Genomic DNA, 12,353 nt, shown 5'->3' with positions numbered 1-12,353 from the left:
TGATTTTTTATTCCTCTTTTTAGTCAACTTTAGCATGGGTGTATTCACTTATGCATTGCACTGTATATATATCGTCTATGGACCTCTCAGGACCAATTTTTTTTCGGCCAATCATTGCATTCTGTGTATGGGAAAAGGGTGTATCTCAAGAATGTAAATGCAAGTATAACTTTTAAAATTAAAATAAAAAATGTACTCCCATATACACATGCACTGACTGAGAGAGATGAAATATTTATTTTATATTTAATTTAGGCTATTCTGGAAGCTTGTTAAGTTTAGAATTACTCTAAGGGATTTCTTATGGGAGACAAAAGCACCTTAGTACAGTTTTATAAAAGTTTTCTGTCACAAAGTATTTTAAGTTTTGCCTGTCGCTGCTGTGAATCTCCTTTATTTTCCAGCAGAAATCTTCAGAGAGCGCATGCACTCATTATTAGCTGAAAAACAATGTTATTTTGTTTTTCCCATTTCCAACTCATCTCTGTGTAGAAAACTGTGCTTGTGCTCCAAAGGTACAAAGGGAAAAACATTTGAGGAATAGTGTTGGCATGAGCGTGAAATGGTTAACTTTAGAGTCTACCACAAGTCAAACTTTCCAAGTTACCTGCCACGCTGTCTGCTTTTAGCTTTTTGTGGTAGAATAAGGAAAACATTGGGGTCTTTTTAGGACTCAGAACTGAGATAAACATCAGATTTGGCAATTGGATCACAATGGCATACAAATCATTCACACTCAAGTATCGAAAGAGTCTTTCGGAGTTCCAGGGTTGTGCACCATTCAGAACTGAATTAGAATTCCTAAATAGGATTCTGAATTGTAATTGTATTGATTGAATGATTTTTGAAGGATCATGTGACACTGAAGAGTAGAGTAATGATGCTGAAAATTCAGCTTTGCCATCACAGGAATAAATTACATTTTAAAATATATTCAAATATAAAACAGTTCTTTTTTAGCTGTTATAATTAAACATTTCAATATTAAAAATGCAGCCTTGGTGAGTATAAGAAAATTTTCTAGAACATAAAAAAAATGTTGACCCCACACTTTTGAAAGGTAATGTATACAATATTTAATATGTAAAAAAAATTGGTACTGTATGGAAAACTTTAAATCTTTTTTTTTTGCTTTTTTTTTTTTTTGACAGTACTGAACTTTTCTCATTTAGAAATTTTAAAATATCTGCAATCATACAAAAATGTTGTCTCAACATTCAACTGTCAAAATTTCATTATTTACGTTTTGTCACAAAAGTTTTGTGTGATTGTGTATCATTTCACTGAATTGCAGTTCAGTAAAATCAAATTTCAATTCAGCATCCTTTAGGGTATTGTCAATTGACCCTTCGCTAAGCCACGCCCGAAAACCGCCAATGGCCAATCGTGGCTTAGCAACCGTAACTAGGCGCGGGAGGTCTGGCAAGCTTTCGAGCGAGGGAAACATGCCGAAGCGTTGTGCGTATGGATTGTGCAAATCTGATACCCGGTATCCTAAAAGTTTGGATGGGGTGGTGGATTTTGTTCCCTTCCCGAAACCTAAAACCCAAGGGGAGAAATGCCGGGCGTCATCTTCATTTATATAGCACTTTTAACAATGTAGATTGTTCCAAAGCAGCTTTAAATTGATAATAGGAAATTAAAAGTAAAGTGTTTTGGCTTTATAGCTCTAGAATAAAGTTATTGTCCAGCTCCTGGATCAAGCAGTGTGATTAAAGGCAAGACGGAGGCTCACTGACATAACTTAACGTTACTTAAAAATATATTTCAGCATTTTGTTAATCGACGGCCAAACTAGTACCCCAATCCGATCGCGACTCTCCCGGTGTTAGTTCTAGTAAAAGTAAAAGGTAGTTAGTAAAAGGAGGGAACACCAGGGGGCTTGCCGGAGATCTCCAAGGAAAAGGTTGGTATGCAAACTTAATGTTAATCAGTTCATAACAGTAACAGTAGTCACTTATGTGACCCACGACCTGTGAGCAGTAGCCTGGCGCTTAAAAATATAAGCGGGAGAATGTTATCATTGCAAAGTGGTCAGGCTAATGTCTTGTGTTTATTCCTACTTATGGATAAGATGTTTGATTTATAAATATTAGATTTAAAAATTTCACCCACCCTGCTGTGCATGAACATAGCTTTACCTCAATTTGTGTGTTTCCCATTTGAATGGTCAGCGTATGAGGCGGCTGCTGCTTGCGCTGGGACCTACAGGCTTTATAGCTTAAATTTTGATGAAATTATTCTCTAATCGGTTGCATATTATGTCGTGGATATATCCCTCGAATGCATACTGCAGTCCCTTTTGTCTTGCTCTCTCAGATATTTCACCTGTTCGCCAAAAATGACGAATAATCTCCTTGGGAATGTCTGAAACCGGTGCATACATACTGTAATAGACGTGCCAGGCGCAAAAGCTTGACAGGCATAGCAACAGTAACTAAGGAGGGCGGGGCTTGAATTCAAAAAACAACTCATAAACTGAAAGGGATCAAATTCTTAAATCCTGAATCTTGCCCATGTAATTTTTTTTTAAATGTGATTTTAGAATTGCACGAAAGCTATTTTAATTATTGGTTTGGTCAGTTTTGACCCTGTTCTCAAGTCCATGTTGGTAGTTTGCCATCTCTCTACACCCCTCTCTGACGTCTTAGTGGGAATTATAGCTGTTCCACTGGAAGGCCTTAAGCTGATTAGGGAGAAAGAAAGCCACTGTCTGAAGGGGCAATGTGACTTTGTTTGGATTCTCTGGGTAATTTGTGGCATCCTTGCTCTGAGATGGAAAGGCAGAATACTAAACTTTAATCCTCTGCCAAGCTGAACTCAATGTGTGTCTAATAAGGAGACTTGCGAAGGGTCATCCGTCAGTCACCATTTCTTTGACTACAGTGGGGTTTGATTTAAACCTTCAGTCATTCATTTCCATGGACATCTCTGTTTCTGCAGAGTGCGCTGACATGAGCGGCAGGGTGGATGTTTGATGGTGAATGAATGGGACATGACAAATGATGAATACCTGAAGGACACAGATGGACAAGAGAAAGAATGAACAACACATTTGTATTTATCTAACAGTGCAGTACAGTCAAACAGCATGAAATTAATTCAATGTCATCATCAAAAACAGCGTGGACATGTTAGGTTTAATAAGCAGTTGTTATTGCCAAATAATCAGCAGAGTGTAATGGAGTATTTGAGTTGCCTATTTGAGTCTGTGAACGTGTACAAAGGCATGGAGAGTGCAGAGACAACATGTACCACTATGAAATGCTATGTTTTCTTTGTAGAGAATGCATAAGTCAGAATGCAGCTGTAACAATCTATACGAGACGACATCTGCTGCTTGACAGATGCAGGCAATTTTATATGTGCCATTCAGGAAAGAGTAGAGCAGAACATATAATTATGGTACATGTTATTTTGGCTCTAATGCAGGGCCGAGGTGAGCGAGATCAATTCATATAAAAGGTTTTAATTTAGTTGCTTATTTTGGAATTGTTGAAGTCCCTCACATCTTAAATATAATTAGAGCTGTATATATATTTTACATTACACAAACATAAACATATACTAAACAATTTATATGAATAAACTTATATATATAAAAAACAAAAATTTGTTTCTCTAACTTTGTTCATCAAAGAATCCTGCAAAAAAGCTCCCCCACACTTCATTAAGTAGCACAACCATTTTCTACTACTAATAATAAGAAAGGATTCTTGAGCACAAAATCAGCACATCAATATGATTTCTTAAGGATCATGTAACACTGAAGACTAGAGTCAATGAAGCGTTGCCACCACAGATTTTAAATTGTAATAATATTTCAGAGTTTCACTGTTTTTAACTGAATTTTTGATCCAAAAACAAAACAAAAACACACTCACAAAAAACACACACACACACACACACACAATACAAGAAGTTAAATAAAAGTCTCATTACAATAGAAACCATATGATACTCACAATCGGCCTGAGAACATATGAGACACGACGTGCTGCTGTTAAAGAACGTTAGCAGTCCGGCTACAGCCATGCTGATGTCTGTGTTAGTGGGCCTGAGGTCCAGCGTGGTAAAGCGAGGAAATTGGACCTTCAGTATGTCTTCCGGAGCCACCTTCACATACGGCACCTGCACAGGGATGCATAACAGGACAGAAAAAAAATCAGCCCTGCAGGACCCCTCTTGTTAGGCGGATACCGCAGGTAAATTGAATGAAAGAAAATTGCAGGAGGGCGTCTTGTTTACTGCACTGTGATGCGGGTCTCAAGAGTGGCTGTGCAACAGAATCACGGCATTCTCATCAGACTAATTAGATCCATTTTACGCCTAAAACTAATACAAACTCATTTGAATAATTTCAAAAGAATAATTTCTCCTCTCTGAAGGCATGTAAATTAACAATGAAAAATCAACTGTATTAGATTAAATAAAAACAGATCTTTATGAACCCCAGCGATGATTGAGGAAAAGTTTCTATGCATATAAATGCCAAGTGAGATGTTTATTCACGCAAAGGGCATGTGTGCATTGACCTCTGACATCTCGAACAGTCTTTGAACAGAAGTAGCACACAACGCAAAATATCTCCATATCCATGGAGACCTCAGCATTGGCTGCTCTCTAATTTGATGTGTTCCGATGTGTGGACGCGTCAGGCTCGGGAAAAGTGGGTGTTGGGCTCGGTGGGGCTTGAAGGGGATCCTAGAGGACGCAGGCGGGCTGTGTAAAGGGCCTCTTCATCACAGCAGATTGCCTGTCTGCGACGGGCCGTGTGACCATGCATCGTACTTGCACGACCCTGTATCCCCAATTGGTTTTCCATCGCTTTCCATCAGGGCGTAATGGAGTCCCCGCCAGTGTGGATGGATGGGGAGCACAGGCTCTCCGACACTCGAGGGACAACTGGGATTCTTGGAGATGGAGGGTTCGGAGAGAGGCCGGTAATGGGCTCACTGCAGTGGGGAGACATGTACAAGTCTCCGACCTTCTCTCTCTTTCTCGGAGAAGATTATTTCCTTTATTCCCCATGCTGGCTTCCAGACAACATCCCATCTGTCCAAAGCCCGTGCTAACTTGTAAATAGCGGCTACAATCTGACTTCCTCCTATGTGCATAAGCTCATTATTCCTAGTGAATTCAACAGAGTGACATCCGGCTCAGTGAGGAAAGACAAACAACATTTATAGATAGTACAAATAGACATCTTTGGATTTTTCTAGATTATCTAGCATGAGATTTGATTCCTTAAAGTAATTAATGGTTCAAATGGAGCTTCAAGTGGAGCTTCTGGGTAACAATGCTGGGCAGCAAAATGTTAAAATGTTTTCACAAAGGTTAAATGAGCTTCCCTTTCATACAGAACACATGCAGACTCCAGCAAACCTTAAGATTTTATGCCAAGGCTCTTCAGACCTTAAGATTTGATGCCAAGGCTCTTAATAGTTAGAGTGGGAGGTAGGTAAAAACAAAAAGAAGAAGACGAAGTTAGACGGGTTTACATTGAGGAACCAGTCATCATTATCTTGAATACCTGTAGAAAAGCACTGTAAAAAGTATTTAATATTAGAGTGCTTGTGTGAAAAGGAGAAATCCTGAATCAGTGAGTTGAACTTGAGAATATGAACAAATCATTCAGACTGGTGTTTTGAATTAGATCAATAGATTATTTTTAGTTTGTTCGTTTACATACTGCATAACACCACATTTTCATAATATCTTGTAAAAGTGCCATGGGGAGCAATGCTGGATGCCAGGATTTTTAGAGACTAACAACTTAAAATTGCAGTCTGTTCAGCACGCAAAGCTACTTCATGACTTGGAATAAAAGTAAATGTCGTATGGACCACTTTTATGTGTTTTTTTTGTGCATCCTTTAATGTTGGAAAACCTTATTCCTGTTCGTTGTAACGGCACTGGGAAAACAAGGTTGATCAGAGTATTCTTCAAAATCCTCCTTTTTGTTTTAGACTTAATAAATAAAGTCCTACATGTCTGGAACAACAATAGGTTGAGTAAATAATGGCAGTATTTTATTTTTTGTGTGAACTATCCTTTTAAGACTCACATTTGGACAGATGTCAGAATCTACTGTCTCATTGCATGCTCAAATATACATAGTGAATATCCATGATGTATGGACAGGAAATGGAGGATAACGCTGAAGGGGGTTTGAAAGCCATTTTTCTTGTGGTTACAGCACACTGCATATGCATATGCATCATTTCCAGGGCGTAAACAGAAACTCTTGCCCTGGTGGAGCCAATCTGGGCTTCAGCATTGGAATTGTGAGCCAGAGGGAGAGTTGTGTATGATGGTTAATATCTGTCTGTTTGTGTGCTGTCTGCTCCTGCAGGTTGACAGAGTGGCTATCAGGCCTACATATGCACTGCTGACAGGCTTTTAATGAGGGGCCTGGTGCAGGCCAAAAGCAGCTCACTGAAGTCAGGCAAACAGCCATGCAACACTGCAGTATAAGTACAACATGCTGACCTGGTACAAATGAATATTGAGGCACTTAACAGATGCTACATTTTGGACATTTGCAATGTAGTATAATGGTTTTGTAATAAATATATTGTGAATTATAATGTAACTGTTTTGTCTGACAATTCAGTTTATTGAATTAGTATGCTAGTAAACAGTCTTTGAGCAAATTGAGCTCTTTGTCAGTATTTATCTAAATGGACATTCCCAAAATGTTTAGTTAAAGTAACCAATCATTTTTGCGAAGTAATCTTAATCGGGCTTCTCTGAATAACAAAAGCTGTTGCGACATCATGAACGTTACTTAAAACGTTTCTTGGCTTATTTAAATAATCAATTTAAACCTCATAGGGAAATGTGTTGCTTTCACAAAGTGCCATTTGTGAAGTCGTTTGGCACAAATACGGTTTTCTCACTTAACCATGAAATTGTGCAGATTGTTGTGATGCTGTGCTGAAAAAAATAAAATGTGCAGGGAACGCCATTTAAAACTCCCACCTTGGCTTTTTTTTACCATCCTGTATGAAAGATAGACCTGGTTTTACTCTCTACGGCCGTCCAACTGCTTTCTACCTGTAGCTCTGAATGAAAAAAACATCCATAAGGGTGGACGGTCTCAGGGGATTTAATGCCATATGGCAAGGTAAAGTATAATGAGATCTTACATCTGTTCCCTTACGTATTAGAGGAGCAAAATCATGTTTAATAAAAGATCACAAAACTTTTACCTGGGCCACAGTGTCAAATGATACAGCTGGACACACTGCTGTACAGTAAAGTCGGCCATATTTGTCTGTTGTCACACTCAAGATTGGCAACGAGTGACAAACCACCGCTAGGTTGCCTCACAGGTTGGTGGGGGCGGACGCAGGCAGAAAGCTGTGCCATTACTCAAAGACATGGAGATCAGCCATATGGGGATGGCAGAGTGGCTGGAGGGGTACTGTGAATGATCGTGACATTGCACACCTCGCTAATGTGATGCAATGGACCATGGGAAGTCAGCTGCTTGGGGAAAAGCACACACACTCAAGCACTAGGTGGAGTAATCATGTTTTGGAGGCTATGTGAGCGTCAAGAGTCTCTGGTGGGGAGAGCAAAGGAAAGAAAAGGCCACTGAGGCCTTTAGAGAAAGCTCAGCATTGACCACAATCTCACTGATCACCATGCTTGAGAAAAAAAGAAAGAAAAAACAAAACACTTCCCTCAATTTCTGTTTCACAAGCATTGCTGCTGGTTCCGCAGAGCAGAAATCTTAAAAAAAAAGTCCCTATTGTTTTAAAGCTGTGGGTGCCCTTTTAGACTGTACTGTGGCTACCAGCGGTGGTGCAGGTGGAAAGGTGAAGCAGTGGTGAACAGAGATGAATTGAACAAGTCATCTTTGGTGAATTTTTACATATCACCTAACAGATGGAGTTTGTAATTGTGGGATAAAGTTAAAATAAAAAAAAGGTAATTATAAGATAAAGTTAAATAAGTAACATCATTAATAAGAAAGCCATAATTATGAGTCACAATTGTGAGATATAAAGTCACAGAAAAGTTCGCATTTGCAACAGAGATAAAGTTATGATAGTTACAAGTTACAAATGTGATATATAAAGAAGCAATTATAGGAAAACCACAAATGTGAGAAAAAGTTACAAGTGAGAGATAAAAAGTTAACTAAAGGGATCATGAACAGCATTTTTTTTTTTACGGTATAATGTTCTTTTAGTCCCACTTTTAATGTTAGCAAGATTTTTATATAAAAAAACATCCTAATTATAAGTAATATCAGGGTTTTTGCAGGTTTTATGAAGGTAAATTTAAGACTTTTTAAAGACCTTTTTAAGACCATAATAAAGGACATTTAAGAAATAAATTGTAGGGAACACAATACATCAATATGTTTTCAAAATGTCACTGTCTAAGGAGAAACAAATGGGCCCTATTTTAACGATCTAAGCGCATGGTCTAAACCGCAGGGCGCAAGTTGACTTATTGTAGGGCGTGTCCGAATCCACTTTTGCTAGTTTAAAGGGTCATGACACCCTAAACCAAAATTTCTGAGATTTTAACAGAGGTATGTGTGTTGAACACCATTGAAGACAATGTTAGCATCTGTTAGATTTAATAGTAGGGGGAAAATGGTTAAATTTTATTTTCGTCTTCCGGGTTTAAAATCTTCATTGTGTCCACGTCACAGGCTGTGACGTGGCAGAGCACGATAGTACTTTGATGACTCATCGGTGTCTCATAATTATTAATGAGACTGAGTTTTTTATCCAATGAGAAGACACTTTCTCTTAATTATTCATGACACCACGTGGATCTTTCCAATGACAGACATGTCAAACTATGATATCCCGTAGTAGATGAGAGAGGCAATGATGGGACGCGCGTTTGTTTTCGTGGTGCAAAAGTTCCAGTGCAACTTTCCTCGCGATGCTGCCAGGACTAGACTCTGGCCATCAACCACAGACACATCTAAACAATGTGTGTGTAGCAACCACTCAACTGGAGAATGGTGGACTTCGGCCTTGTACACCAATGCAGGTTTCGTCTTGCGAGTGATGCGGTCCCGAGGACTTTTCTATCGCTTCAGAGGTGTGTGTGTGTGTGTGTCTAAAATGTAACCCTGACCGTTTTACTTGCCTTTTGTTAAATAATCATGATATTTCGATAATACCTCAATTGTATGGAACGTATGCTTAATTTGTGCAAATTTCTATGTCACTGTCCATCTTTATTATGTGGGTTTAGGGGGCGCGTAGATCTAGGCTATGTATGGAACGTTGTTTTTTTTTTTATATATATATTTATAGTGTGTATATAAACAAATATATATTTGATAATGACATAATTATACATATACATGTGCATTTATATGTTTTAAATACAATTATAAGGTGTCAGTGTATTTCATTAGACTATAATTTTGCCAGCTATAAAAAAATCTAGCATTTCCTCACGTTTTACCACTGATTTTTAGTGACAGTCGATATGCATGCATGGGCCACTGGTGATGACAGTTCCCCCCCCTCCCCTCCCCTCTTCCCTGCCGTGCCATACCACACCCACTCCCCTCCCTTCTTCTCACAGCCACCACGCCCAATTAAGTTGCATTTTTCAAAAAGATTGTGAGCTAGACTTGAGCTGAAAGAGGGGGGTGTCATGACCCTTTAACGACTGGAAAAATGGTCGGAGCGCCAGGCGCATGGTCTAAAAGGGTTGTCCCTATTCTAGAAGGGTATTTGACAGCAAATCTGGAGTGCTTTGTCAAACATATCGCCTGTTCTCCTGTCAGTGCTCATCTGTCCATAGAGCACAACATTAGCGCTTATAGCACTTAACGCTGAGGGATCAGCAGTGCTTGTAGTTATACATCATTTAAGCCAATGAGGTCTGAAGAGATATGCCATTAAGAGTCTCGCTGCCTTATACGGTCCAGTAATGTTTTCATTGCTTAATCACCACGACTGACCTCTCACCCCTCTTCTGTCGGATTCATCAGCCAGGAATCACAGCCAACCTGAAGCGAGGACTGATTCGGGTGTTTTACATTTACATACATTTACGTTCTCGACAGATGCTTACTTACTCAAGCTTACAATACAGTACACAAATCAAAGTAATGGCAAGTTACTGGCACAAATCACAACACTGGCGATTCTCCAAAACACGCTGCAAAGGAAATATGGAAAGATGCAGCATGTGCATGGGAGAAGGGAGAAGAGAAGGAGAGAGAGGTAAGGGATGGACGGTGAAAAACAGCTCTAGCAGAGTGACTGCTGTAAATGAAGACTCCTGGTGGGCTGAAGCTTTGATAGCTAGCAAAATTACAGCATCCAGGATCAAACACAGCATGCTAGGCCCACTTTCAAACGCTGGCAAGCCTGGAACGAAGTCTAGCCCAAAATAGCCTGCCAAAAAAGGACACCTAGCTACAAATAAACAGAGCTTCCAGGTAGAGTCTCCTGGCTTAATCTCACACCGGTGCTCCTGAGTGGCTCCCTGTTGTGGACCGCTGCTTATACTTCATTATTCATGCTTGACCAAGTGGAGTAATCCTAATTTAATATGTAATCAATCAGTGATAACCTGAGAGACTGCAGCAAACCGAGATGACCGCTTACCATAATTTGATTATACAGTGGGGTCCAAAAATCTGAAACCACTAGTGAAAATGCTTCTATTTTCACTATTGGCCAACAGCTGATGATCAGGGGCAGATTATATCCTGTGGGAAAATGTGTCAGACTGCAACTCATACTGTGTGTGAAGAAAATCTCTCTCGTGTTGAATTCAGGGCTGTCGAAGTTAACGCAACAATAACACAAGAGTTAAAAAATAGTGACGTTAAAGCAGGCTCTATTTGAGCCTATAATCACCCCTAAATCAGTTATTCAGTCAAAACCGTTTGAAGGTTAATTGATCTAATTTTGTGTCTCTGGAAAATAGTGATCTATAACATTGTATTATGTTGAATAGCAAAGTTTTTTGTGTCTATTAGTTAATGAGGGGTTTGTGGACACAATAATGTTTTTGGATTTGTGGAGTAAAAGTTATGGTTATTATTTTAAGCAAAAAATATAAAATTAACGTTGCTTTTACCTACAGTATATAGATATAATAATAATAAAAAAAACACTAGGGAGAAGCTTATTTACGGTTTATTTAATTTTATATGCATGTTTGAATAAACTTGCCATGAATCTAGATGTTTATGAAAATTAATTTTGCTGTAAACATAATGTAACGTTTTAAATTAGTAAAAATACAAAAAACATTCTGTTATGTAAAGTAACATGACATTTGTTTTAAGTTTGTACAAATATAAAAGCATTATGTAACAACTTTTGTTATAAATTTGCAAAAATACAAAAACTGTTAAATAATTCTCTCAAGTAATACAACGTAACAACATTTCTTGTTTTAAATTTGTCCAAATACAAAGCCTTGTTTATAAAATCTATTTCCACACATCCAGCCGCTGCTGTATTTCACATTCAACAGATGCAAAGCAAATGGGGGAAAAAAATTATTTCTGAACAACTACACAAATATTACAGAATAAATAATAATGAATAAAAATCTGCATCACTATAGTGGCACAGAGTGCCCATAAGGTGCAACAATTTGACTTGAATTTCAACACGTGAATAGAAATTTTTCATATTAATGTATTCAGCAGGCTTCACAGAGAGTTCTGCCTGTTTTGCTTTGGGGTTTAGGTCGGGCCTTTCTCCCTCACCTAGATCCCATACGCATGTCATTCAGGTTCAAAGGCCTCAGCCTTAAGCACAGCTGTGCTGCTACTGTAGTGGCTCCTGAAGCTCTCATCTGCCACACTCTCTGTACTACAAACACATCATTCATATTTATGAGAAATTAGAGGAAAACCCCTTTTCTGCTCACCTTTTTTTTTTTTTTGTCCTACAAGTACATATTTTTCTCTAGTGACTGACTTGAATAACTACATAATTTTATAGCAGAACCTCAAGGTCCCTGAGGAAACACATGGACTACAGTCAACAACTCTTTTGCGGAAAGATTCCTGGATAACACTTTAGAATACTGTTCCTTCATTAATGAATAATTACACAGGAACAAATGAGTAACGCATTATTAACATTCTAGTAACTACTATTAACTAACAAGAAACTCTGATTAACAAACTAAGTAATAGCGCTCAGATGAATGTAGTAGTTCATTATTAGCTAATCAATAACTACAATTTTTTTCATACCTCCCAGAGAACTATTATCTACAGGTTCATAATTAACATGAATAATGCATAATTTATAATAAAAGGTAATGGTAACCCACTAGTAATGACTCAAGTATTACAACATCATTCTAAAGGAACTACAAATTATTTGGAT

At 38.3% G+C, this 12,353-nt stretch overlaps 1 protein-coding gene across 1 annotated transcript in view; it reads right to left on the bottom strand.

The window, feature by feature from the left end:
* grik4 (glutamate receptor, ionotropic, kainate 4) overlaps positions 1 to 12,353 on the bottom strand; it is a 426,911-nt gene that overhangs the window by 114,521 nt on the left and 300,037 nt on the right. Inside the window, exon 6 of the mRNA XM_084418348.1 lies at positions 3,966 to 4,131. Within this exon, the coding sequence (XP_084274474.1) occupies positions 3,966 to 4,131 (166 nt within the window). The remainder of the gene's footprint in view (positions 1 to 3,965; positions 4,132 to 12,353) is intronic.

The sequence above is a fragment of the Rutilus rutilus genome (genome assembly GCF_951802725.1).
Source record: "Rutilus rutilus genome assembly, chromosome: 9".
Classification (NCBI taxonomy): domain Eukaryota; kingdom Metazoa; phylum Chordata; class Actinopteri; order Cypriniformes; family Leuciscidae; genus Rutilus; species Rutilus rutilus.
Note: the sequence above shows the minus strand (reverse complement) of the source record. Positions and strands in the feature narration are given on the sequence as shown.